Here is a 21,632-nt window from a genome sequence, read left to right as displayed (position 1 = left end):
GAGTGAAAGAGGGAATAAACGACAAGATCCATTAAAGAGGCTAAAGTTAAAAAATGATGCGTAACAGACTTTGCAGTCGACCTACGCGGTCGACCTTGTGAAGCTGGGCTGCTCGAGTATAGAGGTTCCGAACTAATTTTACAGGCAATTTGCCGTGCAAAGCGAGAGGTATTGGAAAGATTTCGACGCAACAAATGTATTCGAGGAGCTCACCTTGTTGTTCTGACTCGCACAGCTGCCCCAAGTGGTGCCTCTTGACCTGGTGACGAAGCACGAAACCCCGGCGTCGCCTTTGCCCGACAGATAGGTGCACAACACGACCGGGTCCATGTCGTGACGGCCGATAACGGCAGTGATGAACGAAAGCAAACAAAAGAAAACGTGGTTTGCGTATGTGACAGGAACGGGGAAAAATGTTTCATGATATGAGACACTGGGTTGCTAGCCTGGTCACCATCAAACTCAAGCTTGTTCTCAGGTTCCGTCATCTCCTTTCTTTTAATTGCGACAACAATTACATGGACTCTACAACAGAAGTATTGCCATCGGTGGCACAAATGCACGTATATAGATACTAACTTACATAGTTATTAAACTCATTTACGCAAATTACTTACAGAGCAAAAAAAAAAAAAAAACAAGCATTCAGCCAGTTAAAACCTACGCTACGTCGTGCTAACTCAGTTCTCCGTAACACTCAAACTCAACGCATCCATCACGCCCCTTACAACTACACGTGTGCAGACACATGAATGATAAATCAATTTGCGCAAATTACTTATCGAAGAAGAAATATCAGCCTGTAGCATGCCAAAACCGCAGTGACGTCGCGTTAACTCCACTGTAAAGCTTAAATTCGATCCATCCAACACTACCCCTGCACATGCACGTACACAAACTTGCATCAATATCAAAAGAATATGCGCAAGTACGCCATCACGGAAACCACGGCAGTCTACAGCCCGACAGAACGTCTGCGCTGTCGTGTTAACTTATCTGTAAAGCTGAAATTGCACACATCAATCACTCCCTCTGCAAATGCACATACACAGACGCTAACTACACGATTATTAGGCGAATTTGAAGACATTTGTTGTCGCGGAAAAGGGCATTCTCAGCCCATTCATGTTATCCATCACTCCCCCTCCAAACAAACGCACGCAGTTACTAAATTACATGCCGATAAGCTAAATTTCCGCAAATTACTTTTCTTGGGAAAAAAACGTAAACTAGAGCCAGTTAGAACCTCAGCCATGTCGTCTGAAACAAAATCTCTGAAAGGGTCAAATTCGACACATCCATCACTCCGCATGCAAAAGGCCGTATGCAGACACTAATATACATTAACATTAAACGAATATGCACAAATTTATATTCGCGGAAAGAACGTAAGTCTATAGCCCCATAGAACCCTTGCGCAGTCGTGCTAACTCACTTTTCTCTCAACCTGAAATTTGACGCATCCATCACTTCACCTCAATGCACGTACATAGACAATAAATGCATGATTACTGAGGGAATTTGCGCAAATTACATATTGCGGAAGAAACATCAGCCTCTAATAGTATGTTAGAATCTCAGCTCAATCCTGTTAACTCAGTAGTATGTGAAGCTCAAATTTCGCCCACCCCTCACTGCTCCTGCAAATGCACGCTTACAGACACTAACTTACTTGATTATTAAACGAATTTGCGCAAATATCTTATCGTCGAAAAAACATCAGCCTATGATAGTGTGTAAGAACCTCAGCTCAGTCGTGTTAGCTCAATTCTATGTGAAGCTCACATTCAACCCATCCATCACTCTCCCTAGAAATGCGCGTTTATAGATACTAACTTGATTATTAACGAATTTCTGCAAATAACATATTGTCACCCAGCTATTGCAACTAAAACAGTTGACCACCGACAGATTGGGAAGAAACGTCTGCCTTTAGCGATGGCTGGTCCTCGGAGAGACCGCGCGCAACCACGAACTTCGTCGTTCTCGCCTTAAGGGTCCCGTGACAACACGTGCAAACTTATTTCGCGTCATTATAGCGTACAAGAACCTCAGCTTATAATAGTACACTTTAATATGAGGCTCAAGTTCCACCCATCCGTCACTCAACCTTCAAATGCACGATTACGGACAATAACTTACTTGATTAAAAAACAAATTTACGCAGACAACTTATAACGGACAAAAACATCAGCCTACAATAGTATATTTCTGTGTCAATCTCAAATTCTACACATCCATCACTACCCCTGCAAACATGTTTACAGATACTAGCTTAACTGATTAATAAACGAATTTGCGCAAGTAAATTATAGGGGAAAGAACATCAGCTTATAATAGTATAGTTCTATGTGAAGCTCAATTTCCACCCCTCCATCACTGCCCCTGCAAAGCGTGTATACAGCTACTAGATTAAATGATTCATAAACAAATTAGCGCAAGTAAATTATAAGGAAAAGAACATCAGCTTATAATAGTATAGTTCTATGTGAAGCTCAAATTCCACCCATCCATCACTGCCGCTGCCAAGCATGTTTACAGATACTAGCTTGACTGATTAATAAACCAATCTGCGCATGTAACTTATAGGGGAAAGAACATCCGCCTATAATGGTATAGTTTCATGTGAAGCTCAAATACCACCTATTCATCACTTCCCCTGCAAAGCGTGTTTACAGATACTAGCTTTTTTTGCTTAATAAACGAATTTCCGCAAGTAAATTAAAGGGAAAGAACATCAGCTTATAATAGTATAGTTCTATGTGAAGCTCAAGTTCCACCCATGCATCACTGCCCCTGCAAAGCATGTTTACAGATACTAGATTAACTGATTAATAAACCAATCTGCGCATGTAACTTATAGGGGAAAGAACATCAGCCTATAATGGTATAGTTCCATGTGAAGCTCAAATTCCACCCATCCATCACAGCCTCTGCAAAGCACGAGCATGTTTACATAAACTAGCTTAACTGATTAATAAACGAATTTGCGCAAGTAAATTATAGGGGAAAGAACATCAGCCTATAATAGTATAGTTCCATGTGAAGCTCAAATTCCACCCATCCATCACTGCCCCTGCAAACATGGTTACAGAGACTAGCTTAACTGATGAATAAACGAAGTTACGCAAGTAAATTATAGGGGAAAGAACATCAGCCTGTAATAGTATAGTTCCATGTGAAGCTCAAGTTCCAGCCATCCACCACTGCCTATGCAAAGCTCGTTTACAGATACTAGCTTTTTTGCTTAATAAACGAATTTCCGCAAGTAAATTAAAGGGAAAGAACATCAGCTTATAATAGTATAGTTCTATGTGAAGCTCAAGTTCCACCCATGCATCACTGCCCCTGCAAAGCATGTTTACAGATACTAGATTAACTGATTAATAAACAAATTTGCGCAAGTAAATTATAGGAGAAAGAACATCAGCCTATGATATTATAGTTCTATGTGAAGCTCAAATACCACCCATCCATCACTTCCCCTGTAAATGCACGTTTACAGATACTTACTTGAATAATAAGCGAATCTGCGCAAATAACTTATAGCGGACAAAAACACCTGCCCACAATAGTATAGTTATATGTGAAGCACAAATTCGATCCATTCATGACTCCCCCTGCAACTCGTTAGAGACACTAACTTGATTCATAAACAAGTTTGCGTAAATAACTTATAGCGAAACAAAAATACATTAGCTTAGACGAGTATGTAAGAACCTCAGCTCAGTCGTGTTAGCTCAGTGTTATGTGGGGCTCAAATTAGACCCAGCCATCGCTCCCCGTGCAAATACCCGCTTAGAGACACTAACTTACTTGATTAATGAACGAATTTCAGTAAATAAGTTATAATGGGAGAAATCCTCAGCCTATAATAGTATAGTTCTATGTGAAGCACAAACTCCCCCCATTCATGAATCCCCCCGCAAAGCATGTTCACAGATGCTTACTTGATTGATAAAGGAACTTGCGCAAATAAATTATAGCGGACAAAAACGCCAGCCTACAATAGTATAGTTCTATGTGAAGATCAAGTTCGACCCATCCATCACTCCCACTGCAGATGCTCACACACACTAACTTTATTCATAACGGATTTTGCGCAAATAACTTATAGCGAAAAAAAAAACATCAGCTATGTTAGAGCCTAAGCTCGATTGCTTTATCGCAGTCCTTTGTGAATCTCGAATTCGGGAAATTGTGGTAATATGCCGCCAACCGTGTTGGCGAATATGCAAAGAAAGCTGACCACCTCACTGGATCACAGACGCAGATGAGGCTGCGGCTGTGATTAAACGACCAAATCACGTTCCACCAGCTTTACAAAAAGCCTCCATGTCATCAGACTTTTCTATCTGAATGGGATTCATAGCAGCTATCTTCCTTCTTCCTTACTCCAGTGGCGATCACATCGACTGGCTGCATGTTGTACCACCGCAAGCGACGGGACCTGCTTCAGTACTTCTCCTACAGGGGCATACTTTGTCCGACTTTCAGGAAGCCCTCTGACTAAACAGAACGCCTACATTGCTTCCCGCTATTAAATTATGTGCCTCTAAAAACCACCGCCACTGAAAGCAAATCGCGCACCAGTCACAAGGACTTTTTCCACCAACTTTGAACGAGCACGCTGGGCGCCTCCTATCCTTTGAGGACCATCATAACACCCACCGCAATTCCTCACATTAGCTAGTTTGCTTGTATATGAATTTTGCTGAGGGTGTGTGAGTGCAATATGACAAAACTGAATCAAATACAAATCGAATAGTGTCAAAAGCGAAACGAATTGAATATCGAATACTTTTCGAATAGTTCTCGAACGAGGAACTACCGATCTCTCCATGAATATAAAGAGGTCTTCAACTCCCAGTATACTCGAAACAATACCGAAATTTCTGTGATTATAATGCAAGTTTCAAAGTAAAGCTTATTAAAAGCACAAATGATGGAATAGGAGCCGATAAGCAGTTTTTTCGCACGTTTAGAACTGATTGATCAGTGCCAACTATAGCATTCTAGCTAGAAAAGAAAAGCGAGTGATAGCGGGACGCAACGACAAAATACATTAAAAAGGATGAATTTAAAAAAAATTATGCATAACGGCCTTTGCAGTATCCTTGCACACCGCAGTCGACCTTGTGACACTGCGCTGCTCGAATATAGAGCTACCGAAATAATTTTACAGGCAATTCACCGTGCAGAGCGAGAGGTATTGGAAAAATTACGACGCAAGAAAACTGCTCGATGAGCTCACCTTGTTGCCCTGACTCGTATAGATGCCCCCGGTGCTGCCTCCCACGCTTCACCTGGTGACGAAGCCGCAAAACCCGGCATCTTCCTCGGGCAGCAGATGATTGCACAACACGACCGGGTCCATGTCGTGCCGGCCGTTCTCGGCAGCGATGGACGAAAGCAAACAAAAGAAAACGTGGTTTGCGTATGTGACAGGAACGGGAAAAATATTTCGTGATACGAGACACTGGGTTGCTAGCCTAGACACCATCAAACTCGAACTTGTTCTCAGATTCCGCCATCCCCTTTCTTTTAATTGCGGTAACATTTATGTAGACAGTACATGAGCATTATTAATATCGCTGGCACCAAATGCACCTATATAGAAACTAACTTATACGGTCATTAAACTCATTTGCGCAAATTACTTATAGAGCAAATTACAAGCATTTAGCCCGTTAGAACCTACGCTACGTCGTGCTAACTCAGTTCTCTGTAACGCTCAAGCTCAACGCATCCATCACGCCCCCTACAAATGCACGTGTCCAGACACGTAAATGATAGATAAATCAATTCGCAGAAGAAACACCAGCCTACAGCATGTCAGAAACTCAGCAACGTCGTGTTAACTCACTTCACCGTAAAGCTTAAATTCGAACCATCCATCACAACCCCTGCAAATGCGCGTATACAAACTTGCACCAATATTAAACGAATATGCGCAGTACGTCATCGCGGAAAGAACGTATGTCTATAGCCCGATAGAACGTCTGCGCTGTCGGAATTACTTATATATAAAGCTCAAATTTCACACATATTTCACTCCCGCTGCACAGCTAACTGCACGATTATTAAGCGAATTTCAAGAAATTATAGTTGTCGCGGAAAACTGCAACCAGCTCATTTGTGGTAAATCACCTCCATTAAAAGCTGAATCTCGACGTATCCATCACTCCTTCCGCAAACACACGTACGCAGTTACTAAATTACATGACTATTATATAAATTTGCAAAAATGACTAATTTCGGAAAAAAAATATAGAGCCCGACAGAACGTCAGCCACGTTGTCTGACCCAAATCCCTGAAAACCTCAACTTCGACGCATCTATCACTCCCCCTTCAAAAGCCCGTATGCTTACACTGACATCCGTTAATATTAAACGAATATGCACAAATTTCTGTTCGAGGAAAGAACATCAGTTTATAACCCATAGAACCTCTGCGTAATCGTGCTAACCTATTTTTCTCTGAAGCTGAAAATTGATGCATCCATCCCACCGCTTGAACACCCGCACAAAGGCAATAAATACATGATTATGAAGCGGTTTTGCGCAAATTACATATTGCGGAAAACGCATGAGCATATAGCATGTTAGAACCTCAGCTAAATCGTGTTGGCTCAGTTTTATGTGATGCTCAAATTTGACGCATCCAACACTTCCTCAGCAAATCTCCCGCTTACAGACAAACTCACTTGATTAATAAATTAATTTCCGCAAATATATTATAGTGGAAAAACATCAGCCTATAATAGTATGTTAGAAACTGCCCACATTGGTGTAAGCTGAGATCTAAGTCACGCTCAAATTCGATCTATCCATTACTGATCCTGCAAATGCCCGTTTACAGACACAAACTTGCTTGATTACTTGATTAAAAACGAAGTTGCGAAAAAAATTATAGCGGAAAAAACAGCAGCCTATATTAATATGTTAGAACCTATGCTCAGTAGTGTTAGCTCAGATCCATTTCACGCTCAAATTGGATCTATCAGTCACTGCCCCTGCAAATGCACGCTAAGAGACACTTTCTTGATTAATGAAGGAATCTGCGCAAAAAATTTAAAATGGTAGAAAACATCAGCCTCTTACAATATAGCTCTATGTGAAGCTCAAATTCCACACATCCACATCTCTCCTTGCCCCCCCCCCCCCAAATGCCCACTTACACACTCTAACTTACTAGATTTTCTGAAACGAATTTCTGAAAATAACTTATAGCAGAAGCAAACATCAGCCTATAATAGTATCAATCCTTGTGAAGCTAAACTTCTGCCCATTTATCACTCCCCCTGCAAATGCCCGCTTACACACACTAAGTTATTTCATTAAGGAACTAATTTGCGCAAATAAATTATAGCGGAAAGAACATCAGCCTATAATAGTATAGTTCTATCTGAAGCTCACCGCCCATACATCACTTCCCCTAAAAATGCACGTTTAAAGTGACATACTTGATTAATAAACGAATTTGCATAAATAACTTACAGCGGACGTAAAGATCAGCCCACAACAGTATAGTTCTGTGAAACTCAAATTGCACACATGCATCCCTCCCCCTGCAAATGCATGTTTACTTGTACGACCTTACTTGATCAATAAACCAATTTGCGAAAATAACTTATAGCGCAAAAACATCAGCCTATAATAGTATAGTTCCATGTGAAGCTCAAATTCCACCCCTCCATCAGTGCCCCTGATAAGCGTGTTTACAGATACTAGCTTAACTGATTAAGAAACGAATTTGCGCAAGTAAATTATAGGGGGAAGAACATGAGCCTATAATACTATAGTTCTATGTGAAGCTCAAATTCCACCCATCCATCACTGCCCCTGCAAAGCATGTTTACAGATACTAGCTTAACTGATTAATAAACGAATTTGCGCAAGTAAATTATAGGGGAAAGAACAGCAGCTTATAATAGTATAGTTCTATGTGAAGCTCAAATTCCACCCATCCATCACTGCCCCTGCAAAGCATGTTTACAGATACTAGCTTAACTGACTAATAAACGGATTTGCGCAATAATTGGGGAAAGAACATCAGCCTATAATAGTATAGTTCTATGTGAAGCTCAAATACCACCCATCCATCACTTCCCCTACAAAGCATGTTTACAGATACTAGCTAAACTGATTAAGAAAAGAATTTGCGCAAGTAAATTATAGGCGAAAGAACATGAGCCTATAATTGTACAGTACCATGTGAAGCTCAAATATCACCCATTCATCACTTCCCCTGAAAACCTTGGTTACAGATACTAGCTTACCTGATTAATAAACGAAGTTGCGCAAGTATACTATAGAGGAAAGAACATCAGCCTATAATAGTATAGTTCCATGTGAAGCTCAAGTTCCACCCATCCATCACTGCCCCTGCAAAGCACGTTTACAGATACTAGCTTAACTGAATAATAAACGAATTTGCGCAAGTAAATTATAGGGGAAAGAACATCAGCTTATAATAGTATAGTTCTATGTGAAGCTCAAATTCCACCCATCCATCACTGCCCATGCAAAGCATGTTTACAGATACTAGCTTAACTGATTAATAAACAAATTTGCGCGAGTAAATTATAGGCGAAAGAACATGAGCCTATCATTGTACAGTACCATGTGAAGCTCAAATATCACCCATTCATCACTTCCTCTGAAAACCTTGGTTACAGATACTAGCTTAACTGATTAATAAACGAAGTTGCGCAAGTAAATTATAGAGGAAAGAACATCAGCCTATAATAGTATAGTTCTATGTGAAGCTCAAATTCCACCCATCCATCACTGCCCATGCAAAGCATGTTTACAGATACTAGCTTAACTGATTAATAAACAAATTTACGCAAGTAAATTATAGGGGAAACAACATCAGCTAATAATAGTATAGTTCCATGTGAAGCTCAAATTCCACCCATCCATCACTGCCCCTGCAAAGCACGTTTACCGATACTAGCATAACTGTTTAATAAACAAATTTGGGCAAGTAAATTATAGAGGAAAGAACATCAGCCTATAATAGTATAGTTCCATGTGAAGCTCAAGTTCCACCCATCCATCACTGCCCCTGCAAAGCATGTTTACAGATACTAGCTTAACTGATTAATAAACGAATTTGCGCAAGTAAATTATAGGGGAAAGAACATCAGCTTATAATAGTATAGTTCTATGTGAAGCTCAAATTCCACCCATCCATCACTGCCCATGCAAAGCATGTTTACAGATACTAGCTTAACTGATTAATAAACAAATTTTCTCAAGTAAATTATAGGGGAAAGAACATCAGCCTATAATAGTATAGTTTCATGTGAAGCTCAAATTCCACCCATCCATCACAGCCCCTGCGAAGCATGTTTACAGATACAAGATTAACTGATTAATAAACGAATTTGCGTAAGTAAATTATAGGGGAAAGAACATCAGTTTATTATAGTATAGTTCTATGTCAAGCTCAAATTCCACCCATCCATCACTGCACCTGCAAAGCGTGTTTACAGATACTAGCTTAACTGATGCATAAACAAATTTGCGCAAGTAAATTATAGGGGAAAGAAAATCAGCTTATAATAGTATAGTTCTATGTGAAGCTCAAATTCCACCCATCCAACACGGCCCCTGCAAAGCATGTTTACAAATACTAGCTTAACTGATTAATAAACAAATTTGCGCAAGTAGATTATAGGGGAAAGAACATCAGCCTACAATAGTATAATTCTATGTGAAGCTCAAATTCCACCCATCCAACACTGCCCCTGCAAAGCACGTTTACAGATACTAGCCTAACTGATTAATAAACGAATTTGGGCAAGTAAATTATACGGGAAAGAACATCAGCCTATAATAGTATAGTTCCGTGTGAAGCTCAACTACCACACATTCATCACTTGCCCTGTAAAGCAAGTTTACAGATACTAGCTTAACTGATTAATAAAGAAATTTGCGCAAGTAAATTATAGGGGAAAGAACATCAGCCTATAATAGTATAGTTCCATATGAAGCTCAAATTCCACCTATCCATCACTGCCCCTGCAAAGCATGTTTACAGATACTAGCTTAACTAATTAATAAACAAATTTACGCAAGTAAAGTATAGGGGAAAGAACATCAGCTTATAATAGTATAGTTCCATGTGAAGCTCAAATACCACTCTTTCATCACTTCCCCTGCATAGTATGTTTACAGATACTAGCTTAAGTGACTAATAAACGAATTTGCGCAAGTAAATTATACGGGAAAGAACATCAGCCTATAATAGTATAGTTCCATGTGAAGCTCAATTTCCACCCATCTATCACTGCCCCTGCAAACATGGTTTCAGATACTAGCTTAACTGATTAATAAACGAAGTTCCGCAAGTAAATTATACGGGAAAGAACATCAGCCTATAATAGTATAGTTCCATGTGAAGCTCAAGTACCACACATCCATCACTTCCCCTGCAAAGCATGTTTACAGATACTAGCTTAACTGATTCATAAACAAATTTGCGCAAGTAAATTATAGGAGAAAGAACATCAGCCTATAATACTATAGGTCCATGTGAAACTCAAATTCCACCCATCCATCAATGCCCCTGCAAAGCATGTTTACAGATACTAGCTTAACTGATTAATAAATAAATTTCCGCAAGTAAATTATAGGGGGAAGAACATCAGCCTATAATAGTATAGTTCCATGTGAAGCTCAAATTCCACCCCTCCATCACTGCCCCTGCAAAGCACGTTTACAGATACTAGCTTAACTGATTCATAAACAAATTTGCGCAAGTAAATTATAGAGGAAAGAACATCAGCCTATCATAGTATAGTTCCATGTGAAGCCCAAATTCCACCCATCCATCACTGCCCCTGCAAAGCATGTTTACAGATACTAGCTTAACTGACTAATAAACGGATTTGCGCAATAATTGGGGAAAGAACATCAGCCTATAATAGTATAGTTCTATGTGAAGCTCAAATACCGCCCATCCATCACTTCCCCTACAAAGCATGTTTACAGATACTAGCTAAACTGATTAATAAACGAGTTTGCGCAAGTAAAGTATAGCGTAAACAACATCAGCCTATAATAGTATAGTTCTATGTGAAGCTCAAATACTACCCATTCATCACTTCCCCTGCAAAGCATGTTTGCAGATACTAGCTTAACTGATTAATAAACGAATTTACGCAAGTAAATTATAGGGGAAAGAACATCAGCTTATAATAGTATAGTTCTATGTCAAGCTCAAATTCCACCCCTCCATCACTGCCCCTGCAAAGCACGTTTACAGATACTAGCTTAACTGATTCATAAACAAATTTGCGCAAGTAAATTATAGGGGAAAGAACATCAGCCTATAATAGTATAGTTCCATGTGAAGCTGAAATTCCACCCATCCATCAATGCCCCTGCAAAGCATGTTTACAGATACTAGCTTAACTGATTAATAAATAAATTTCCGCAAGTAAATTATAGGGGGAAGAACATCAGCCTATAATAGTATAGTTCCATGTGAAGCTCAAATTCCACCCCTCCATCACTGCCCCTGCAAAGCACGTTTACAGATACTAGCTTAACTGATTAATAAATGGATTTGCGCAAGTAAATTATAGGGGAAAGAACATCAGCCTATAATAGTATAGTTCCATGTGAAGCTCAAATACCACCCATTCATCACTTCCCCTGCAAAGCATGTTTACAGATACTAGCTTAACTGACTAATAAACGGATTTGCGCAATAATTGGGGAAAGAACATCAGCCTATAATAGTATAGTTCTATGTGAAGCTCAAATACCGCCCATCCATCACTTCCCCTACAAAGCATGTTTACAGATACTAGCTAAACTGATTATTAAACGAGTTTGCGCAAGTAAAGTATAGCGTAAACAACATCAGCCTATAATAGTATAGTTCTATGTGAAGCTCAAATACTACCCATTCATCACTTCCCCTGCAAAGCATGTTTGCAGATACTAGCTTAACTGATTAATAAACGAATTTACGCAAGTAAATTATAGGGGAAAGAACATCAGCTTATAATAGTATAGTTCTATGTCAAGCTCAAATTCCATCCTCCATCACTGCCCCTGCAAAGCACGTTTACAGATACTAGCTTAACTGATTCATAAACAAATTTGCGCAAGTAAATTGTAGGGGAAAGAACATCAGCCTATAATAGTATAGTTCCATGTGAAGCTGAAATTCCACCCATCCATCACTGCCCCTGCAAAGCATGTTTACGGATACTAGCTTAACTGATTAATAAACCAATGTGCGCAAGTAAATTATAGGCGAAAGAACATGAAGCTATAATAGTACAGTTCCATGTGAAGCTCAAACACCACCCATTCGTCACTTCCCCTGCAAAGCATGTTTACAGATACTAGCTTAACTGACTAATCAACGGATTTGCGCAAGTAAATTATAGAGGAAAGAACATCAGCCTATAATAGTATAGTTCCATGTGAAGCTCAAGTACCACCCATCCATCACTTCCCCTGCAAAGCATGTTTACAGATACTAGCTTAACTGATTCATAAACAAATTTGCGCAAGTAAATTATAGGAGAAAGAACATCAGCCTATAATACTATAGGTCCATGTGAAGCTCAAATTCCACCCATCCATCAATGCCCCTGCAAAGCATGTTTACAGATACTAGCTTAACTGATTAATAAATGAATTTGCGCAAGTAAATTATAGGGGAAAGAACATCAGCCTATAATAGTATAGTTCCATGTGAAGCTCAAATACCACCCATTCATCACTTCCCCTGCAAAGCATGTTTACAGATACTAGCTTAACTGACTAATAAATGAATTTGCGCAAGTAAATTATAGGGGAACGAACATCAGCCTATAATAGTATAGTTCCATGTGAAGCTCAAATACCACCCATCCATCACTTCCCCTACAAAGCATGTTTACAGATACTAGCTAAACTGATAAATAAACGAGTTTGCGCAAGTAAAGTATAGCGTAAACAACATCAGCCTATAATAGTATAGTTCTATGTGAAGCTCAAATACTACCCATTCATCACTTCCCCTGCAAAGCATGTTTGCAGATACTAGCTTAACTGATTAATAAACGAATTTACGCAAGTAAATTGTAGGGGAAAGAACATCAGCTTATAATAGTATAGTTCTATGTCAAGCTCAAATTCCACCCCTCCATCACTGCCCCTGCAAAGCACGTTTACAGATACTAGCTTAACTGATTCATAAACAAATTTGCGCAAGTAAATTATAGGGAAAAGAACATCAGCCTATAATAGTAGAGTTCTATATGAAGCTCAAATACCACCCATTCATCACTTCCCCTGCAAAGCATGTTTACAGACACTAGCTTAACTGATTAATAAACAAATTTGCGCAAGTAAATTATAGGGGAAAGAACATCAGCCTATAATAGTATAGTTCCATGTGAAGCTGAAATTCCACCCATCCATCACTGCCCCTGCAAAGCACGTTTACCGATACTAGCATAACTGTTTAATAAACAAATTTGGGCAAGTAAATTATAGAGGAAAGAACATCAGCCTATAATAGTATAGTTCCATGTGAAGCTCAAGTTCCACCCATCCATCACTGCCCCTGCAAAGCATGTTTACAGATACTAGCTTAACTGATTAATAAACGAATTTGCGCAAGTAAATTATAGGGGAAAGAACATCAGCTTATAATAGTATAGTTCTATGTGAAGCTCAAATTCCACCCATCCATCACTGCCCATGCAAAGCATGTTTACAGATACTAGCTTAACTGATTAATAAACAAATTTTCTCAAGTAAATTATAGGGGAAAGAACATCAGCCTATAATAGTATAGTTTCATGTGAAGCTCAAATTCCACCCATCCATCACAGCCCCTGCGAAGCATGTTTACAGATACAAGATTAACTGATTAATAAACGAATTTGCGTAAGTAAATTATAGGGGAAAGAACATCAGTTTATTATAGTATAGTTCTATGTCAAGCTCAAATTCCACCCATCCATCACTGCACCTGCAAAGCGTGTTTACAGATACTAGCTTAACTGATGCATAAACAAATTTGCGCAAGTAAATTATAGGGGAAAGAAAATCAGCTTATAATAGTATAGTTCTATGTGAAGCTCAAATTCCACCCATCCAACACGGCCCCTGCAAAGCATGTTTACAAATACTAGCTTAACTGATTAATAAACAAATTTGCGCAAGTAGATTATAGGGGAAAGAACATCAGCCTACAATAGTATAATTCTATGTGAAGCTCAAATTCCACCCATCCAACACTGCCCCTGCAAAGCACGTTTACAGATACTAGCCTAACTGATTAATAAACGAATTTGGGCAAGTAAATTATACGGGAAAGAACATCAGCCTATAATAGTATAGTTCCGTGTGAAGCTCAACTACCACACATTCATCACTTGCCCTGTAAAGCAAGTTTACAGATACTAGCTTAACTGATTAATAAAGAAATTTGCGCAAGTAAATTATAGGGGAAAGAACATCAGCCTATAATAGTATAGTTCCATATGAAGCTCAAATTCCACCTATCCATCACTGCCCCTGCAAAGCATGTTTACAGATACTAGCTTAACTAATTAATAAACAAATTTACGCAAGTAAAGTATAGGGGAAAGAACATCAGCTTATAATAGTATAGTTCCATGTGAAGCTCAAATACCACTCTTTCATCACTTCCCCTGCATAGTATGTTTACAGATACTAGCTTAAGTGACTAATAAACGAATTTGCGCAAGTAAATTATACGGGAAAGAACATCAGCCTATAATAGTATAGTTCCATGTGAAGCTCAATTTCCACCCATCTATCACTGCCCCTGCAAACATGGTTTCAGATACTAGCTTAACTGATTAATAAACGAAGTTCCGCAAGTAAATTATACGGGAAAGAACATCAGCCTATAATAGTATAGTTCCATGTGAAGCTCAAGTACCACACATCCATCACTTCCCCTGCAAAGCATGTTTACAGATACTAGCTTAACTGATTCATAAACAAATTTGCGCAAGTAAATTATAGGAGAAAGAACATCAGCCTATAATACTATAGGTCCATGTGAAACTCAAATTCCACCCATCCATCAATGCCCCTGCAAAGCATGTTTACAGATACTAGCTTAACTGATTAATAAATAAATTTCCGCAAGTAAATTATAGGGGGAAGAACATCAGCCTATAATAGTATAGTTCCATGTGAAGCTCAAATTCCACCCCTCCATCACTGCCCCTGCAAAGCACGTTTACAGATACTAGCTTAACTGATTCATAAACAAATTTGCGCAAGTAAATTATAGAGGAAAGAACATCAGCCTATCATAGTATAGTTCCATGTGAAGCCCAAATTCCACCCATCCATCACTGCCCCTGCAAAGCATGTTTACAGATACTAGCTTAACTGACTAATAAACGGATTTGCGCAATAATTGGGGAAAGAACATCAGCCTATAATAGTATAGTTCTATGTGAAGCTCAAATACCGCCCATCCATCACTTCCCCTACAAAGCATGTTTACAGATACTAGCTAAACTGATTAATAAACGAGTTTGCGCAAGTAAAGTATAGCGTAAACAACATCAGCCTATAATAGTATAGTTCTATGTGAAGCTCAAATACTACCCATTCATCACTTCCCCTGCAAAGCATGTTTGCAGATACTAGCTTAACTGATTAATAAACGAATTTACGCAAGTAAATTATAGGGGAAAGAACATCAGCTTATAATAGTATAGTTCTATGTCAAGCTCAAATTCCACCCCTCCATCACTGCCCCTGCAAAGCACGTTTACAGATACTAGCTTAACTGATTCATAAACAAATTTGCGCAAGTAAATTATAGGGGAAAGAACATCAGCCTATAATAGTATAGTTCCATGTGAAGCTGAAATTCCACCCATCCATCAATGCCCCTGCAAAGCATGTTTACAGATACTAGCTTAACTGATTAATAAATAAATTTCCGCAAGTAAATTATAGGGGGAAGAACATCAGCCTATAATAGTATAGTTCCATGTGAAGCTCAAATTCCACCCCTCCATCACTGCCCCTGCAAAGCACGTTTACAGATACTAGCTTAACTGATTAATAAATGAATTTGCGCAAGTAAATTATAGGGGAAAGAACATCAGCCTATAATAGTATAGTTCCATGTGAAGCTCAAATACCACCCATTCATCACTTCCCCTGCAAAGCATGTTTACAGATACTAGCTTAACTGACTAATAAACGGATTTGCGCAATAATTGGGGAAAGAACATCAGCCTATAATAGTATAGTTCTATGTGAAGCTCAAATACCGCCCATCCATCACTTCCCCTACAAAGCATGTTTACAGATACTAGCTAAACTGATTATTAAACGAGTTTGCGCAAGTAAAGTATAGCGTAAACAACATCAGCCTATAATAGTATAGTTCTATGTGAAGCTCAAATACTACCCATTCATCACTTCCCCTGCAAAGCATGTTTGCAGATACTAGCTTAACTGATTAATAAACGAATTTACGCAAGTAAATTATAGGGGAAAGAACATCAGCTTATAATAGTATAGTTCTATGTCAAGCTCAAATTCCACCCCTCCATCACTGCCCCTGCAAAGCACGTTTACAGATACTAGCTTAACTGATTCATAAACAAATTTGCGCAAGTAAATTGTAGGGGAAAGAACATCAGCCTATAATAGTATAGTTCCATGTGAAGCTGAAATTCCACCCATCCATCACTGCCCCTGCAAAGCATGTTTACGGATACTAGCTTAACTGATTAATAAACCAATGTGCGCAAGTAAATTATAGGCGAAAGAACATGAAGCTATAATAGTACAGTTCCATGTGAAGCTCAAACACCACCCATTCGTCACTTCCCCTGCAAAGCATGTTTACAGATACTAGCTTAACTGACTAATCAACGGATTTGCGCAAGTAAATTATAGAGGAAAGAACATCAGCCTATAATAGTATAGTTCCATGTGAAGCTCAAGTACCACCCATCCATCACTTCCCCTGCAAAGCATGTTTACAGATACTAGCTTAACTGATTCATAAACAAATTTGCGCAAGTAAATTATAGGAGAAAGAACATCAGCCTATAATACTATAGGTCCATGTGAAGCTCAAATTCCACCCATCCATCAATGCCCCTGCAAAGCATGTTTACAGATACTAGCTTAACTGATTAATAAATGAATTTGCGCAAGTAAATTATAGGGGAAAGAACATCAGCCTATAATAGTATAGTTCCATGTGAAGCTCAAATACCACCCATTCATCACTTCCCCTGCAAAGCATGTTTACAGATACTAGCTTAACTGACTAATAAATGAATTTGCGCAAGTAAATTATAGGGGAACGAACATCAGCCTATAATAGTATAGTTCCATGTGAAGCTCAAATACCACCCATCCATCACTTCCCCTACAAAGCATGTTTACAGATACTAGCTAAACTGATAAATAAACGAGTTTGCGCAAGTAAAGTATAGCGTAAACAACATCAGCCTATAATAGTATAGTTCTATGTGAAGCTCAAATACTACCCATTCATCACTTCCCCTGCAAAGCATGTTTGCAGATACTAGCTTAACTGATTAATAAACGAATTTACGCAAGTAAATTGTAGGGGAAAGAACATCAGCTTATAATAGTATAGTTCTATGTCAAGCTCAAATTCCACCCCTCCATCACTGCCCCTGCAAAGCACGTTTACAGATACTAGCTTAACTGATTCATAAACAAATTTGCGCAAGTAAATTATAGGGAAAAGAACATCAGCCTATAATAGTAGAGTTCTATATGAAGCTCAAATACCACCCATTCATCACTTCCCCTGCAAAGCATGTTTACAGACACTAGCTTAACTGATTAATAAACAAATTTGCGCAAGTAAATTATAGGGGAAAGAACATCAGCCTATAATAGTATAGTTCCATGTGAAGCTGAAATTCCACCCATCCATCACTGCCCCTGCAAAGCATGTTTACAGATACTAGCTTAACTGATTAATAAACAAATGTGCGCAAGTAAATTATAGGCGAAAGAACATGAACCTATAATAGTGCAGTTCCATGTGAAGCTCAAACACCACCCATTCGTCACTTCCCCTGAAAACCTTGGTTACAGATACTAGCTTAACTGATTAAGAAACGAAGTTGCGCAAGTAAATTATAGAGGAAAGAACATCACCCAATCATAGTATAGTTCCATGTGAAGCCCAAATTCCACCCATCCATCACTGCCCCTGCAAAGCATGTTCACAGATACTAGCTTAACTGATTAATAAATAAATTTGCGCAAGTAAATTATAGGGGAAAGAACATCAGCCTATAATAGTATAGTTCCATGTGAAGCTCAAATACCACCCATTCATCACTTCCCCTGCAAAGCATGTTTACAGATACTAGCTTAACTGACTAATAAACGGATTTGCGCAATAATTGGGGAAAGAACATCAGCCTATAATAGTATAGTTCTATGTGAAGCTCAAATACCACCCATCCATCACTTCCCCTACAAAGCATGTTTACAGATACTAGCTAAACTGATTAATAAACGAGTTTGCGCAAGTAAAGTATAGCGTAAACAACGTCAGCCTATAATAGTATAGTTCTATGTGAAGCTCAAATACTACCCATTCATCACTTCCACTGCAAAGCATGTTTGCAGATACTAGCTTAACTGATTAATAAACGAATTTACGCAAGTAAATTATAGGGGAAAGAACATCAGCTTATAATAGTATAGTTATATGTGAAGCTCAAATTCCACCCATCCATCACTGCACCTGCAAAGCGTGTTTACAGATACTAGCTTAATTGATGCATAAACAAATTTGCGCAAGTAAATTATAGGGGAAAGAACATCAGCTTATAATAGTATAGTTCTATGTGAAGCTCAAATTCCACCCATTCATCACTGCCCCTGCAAAGCATGTTTACAGATACTAGCTTAACTGATTAATAAACAAATTTGCGCAAGTAAATTATAGGGGAAAGAACATCAGCCTATAATAGTATAATTCCATGTGAAGCTCAAATTCCACCCATCCATCACTGCCCCTGCAAAGCACGTTTACAGATACTAGCTTAACTGATTAATAAACGAATTTGGGCAAGTAAATTACAGGGGAAAGAACATAAGCCTATAATAGTATAGTTCTATGTGAAGCTCCAATTCCACCCATCCATCACCGCCCCTGCAAACATGGTTACAGATACTAGCTTAACTGATTAATAAACGAATTTGCGCAAGTAAATTATAGGGGAAACAACATCAGCCTATAATAGTATAGTTCTATGTGAAGCTCAAATACCACCCATTCATCACTGCCCCTGCAAACATGTTTACAGATACTAGCTAAACTCAATAATAAACGAATTTGCGCAAGTGAATTATAGGGAAAAAAACATCAGCCCATAATAGTATGGTTCTATGTGAAGCTCAAATACCACCCATTCATCACTTCCCCTGCAAAGCGTGTTTACAGATACTAGCTTCACTGATTAATAAACGAATTTGCGCAAGTAAATTATAGGGGAAACAACATCAGCCTATAATAGTATAGTTCCATGTCAAGCTCAAATTCCACCCATCCATCACTGCCGCTGCCAAGCATGTTTACAGATACTAGCTTGACTGATTATTAAACGAATTTGCGCAAGTAAATTATAGGGGAAAGAACATCAGCCTATAATAGTATAGTTCAATGTTAAGCTCAAATACCACTCATTCATCACTTCCCCTGCAAAGCATGTTTACAGATACTAGCTAAACTGATTAATAAACGAATTTGCGCAAGTAAATTACAGGGGAAAGAACATCAGCCTATAATAGTATAGTTCCATGTGAAGCTCAAATACCACCCATTCATCACTTCCCCTGCAAAGCATGCATACAGATACTAGCTTAACTGATTAATAAACAAATGTGCGCAAGTAAATTATAGGCGAAAGAACATGAACCTATAATAGTACAGTTCCATGTGAAGCTCAAACACCACCCATTCGTCACTTCCCCTGAAAACCTTGGTTACAGATACTAGCTTAACTGATTAATAAACGAAGTTGCGCAAGTAAATTATAGAGGAAAGAACATCAGCCTATCATAGTATAGTTCCATGTGAAGCCCAAATTCCACCCATCCATCACTGCCCCTGCAAAGCATGTTTACAGATACTAGCTTAACTGATTAATAAATGAATTTGCGCAAGTAAATTATAGGGGAAAGAACAATAGCCTATAATAGTATAGTTCCATGTGAAGCTCAAATTCCACCCATCCATCACGGCCCCTGCAAATCCCGTTTACAGATACTAGCTAAACTGATTAATAAACGAATTTGCGCAAGTGAATTACAGGGGAAAGAACATCAGCCTATAATAGTATAGTTCCATGTGAAGCTCAAATACCACCCATTCATCACTTCCCCTGCAAAGCATGTCTACAGATACTAGCGTAACTGATTAATAAACGAATTTGCGCAAGTAAATTACAGGGGAAAGAACATCAGCCTATAATAGTATAGTTCCATGTGAAGCTCAAATACCACCCATTCATCACTTCCCCTGCAAAGCATGTATACAGATACTAGCTTAACTGATTAATAAACGAATTTACGCAAGTAAATTATAGGGGAAAGAACATCAGCTTATAATAGTATAGTTCTATGTCAAGCTCAAATTCCACCCATCCATCACTGCACCTGCAAAGCGTGTTTACAGATACTAGCTTAATTGATGCATAAACAAATTTGCGCAAGTAAATTATTGGGGAAAGAACATAAGCCTATAATAGTATAGTTCTATGTGAAGCTCCAATTCCACCCATCCATGACTGCCCCTGCGAAGCATGTTTACAGATACTAGCTTAACTGATTAATAAACGAATTTGCGCAAGTAAATTATAGGGGAAGGAACATCAGCTTATAATAGTATAGTTCTCTGTGAAGCTCAAATTCCACCCATTCATCACTGCCCCTGCAATGCATGTTTACACATACTAGCTTAACTGATTAATAAACGAATTTCCGCAAGTAAATTATAGGGGAAAGAACATCAACCTATAATAGTATAATTCCATGTGAAGCTCAAATTCCACCCATCCATCACGGCCCCTGCAAATCACGTTTACAGATACTAGCTAAACTGATTAATAAACGAATTTGCGCAAGTGAATTACAGGGGAAAGAACATCAGCCTATAATAGTATAGTTCCATGTGAAGCTCAAATACCACCCATTCATCACTTCCCCTGCAAAGCATGTCTACAGATACTAGCGTAACTGATTAATAAACGAATTTGCGCAAGTAAATTATAGTGGAAAGAACATCAGCCTATAATAGTATAGTTCCATGTGAAGCTCAAATTCCACCCATCCATCACCGCCCCTGCAAACATGGTTACAGATACTAGCTTAACTGATTAATAAACGAATTTGCGCAAGTAAATTATAGGGGAAACAACATCAGCCTATAATAGTATAGTTCCATGTCAAGCTCAAATTCCACCCATCCATCACTGCCGCTGCCAAGCATGTTTACAGATACTAGCTTGACTGATTATTAAACGAATTTGCGCAAGTAAATTATAGGGGAAAGAACATCAGCCTATGATAGTATAGTTCAATGTTAAGCTCAAATACCACTC

The 21,632-nt window shown here is 38.7% G+C and overlaps 1 protein-coding gene and 1 long non-coding RNA gene across 7 annotated transcripts in view; one reads left to right on the top strand and one right to left on the bottom strand.

The window, feature by feature from the left end:
- The window catches only part of LOC142559826 (uncharacterized), a 234,727-nt gene that overhangs the window by 64,825 nt on the left and 148,270 nt on the right, over positions 1-21,632 (top strand). The window lies entirely within an intron of this gene.
- LOC142559806 (uncharacterized) overlaps positions 1-21,632 on the bottom strand; it is a 99,604-nt gene that overhangs the window by 18,062 nt on the left and 59,910 nt on the right. For 3 of the 6 annotated variants that reach the window (XM_075671467.1, XM_075671471.1, XM_075671472.1), the window contains exon 3: positions 214-290. The exons of 1 other annotated variant lie outside the window; for it this stretch is intronic. Coding sequence is in view for 1 of the 5 variants with exons in the window: in XM_075671470.1 (XP_075527585.1) it covers positions 214-330 (117 nt within the window). In the remaining 4 variants the exon portion in view is untranslated. Of the gene's footprint in view, positions 1-213; positions 531-5,254; positions 5,645-21,632 lie in introns of those variants that run through there. 2 more of the 6 variants (XM_075671468.1, XM_075671470.1) reach the window with 2 other exon arrangements.

Source organism: Dermacentor variabilis, chromosome 10 (genome assembly GCF_050947875.1).
Source record: "Dermacentor variabilis isolate Ectoservices chromosome 10, ASM5094787v1, whole genome shotgun sequence".
Lineage (NCBI taxonomy): Eukaryota > Metazoa > Arthropoda > Arachnida > Ixodida > Ixodidae > Dermacentor > Dermacentor variabilis.
The sequence above is the reverse complement of the archived record's forward strand: the minus strand, read 5'-3'. Positions and strand labels throughout refer to the sequence as shown.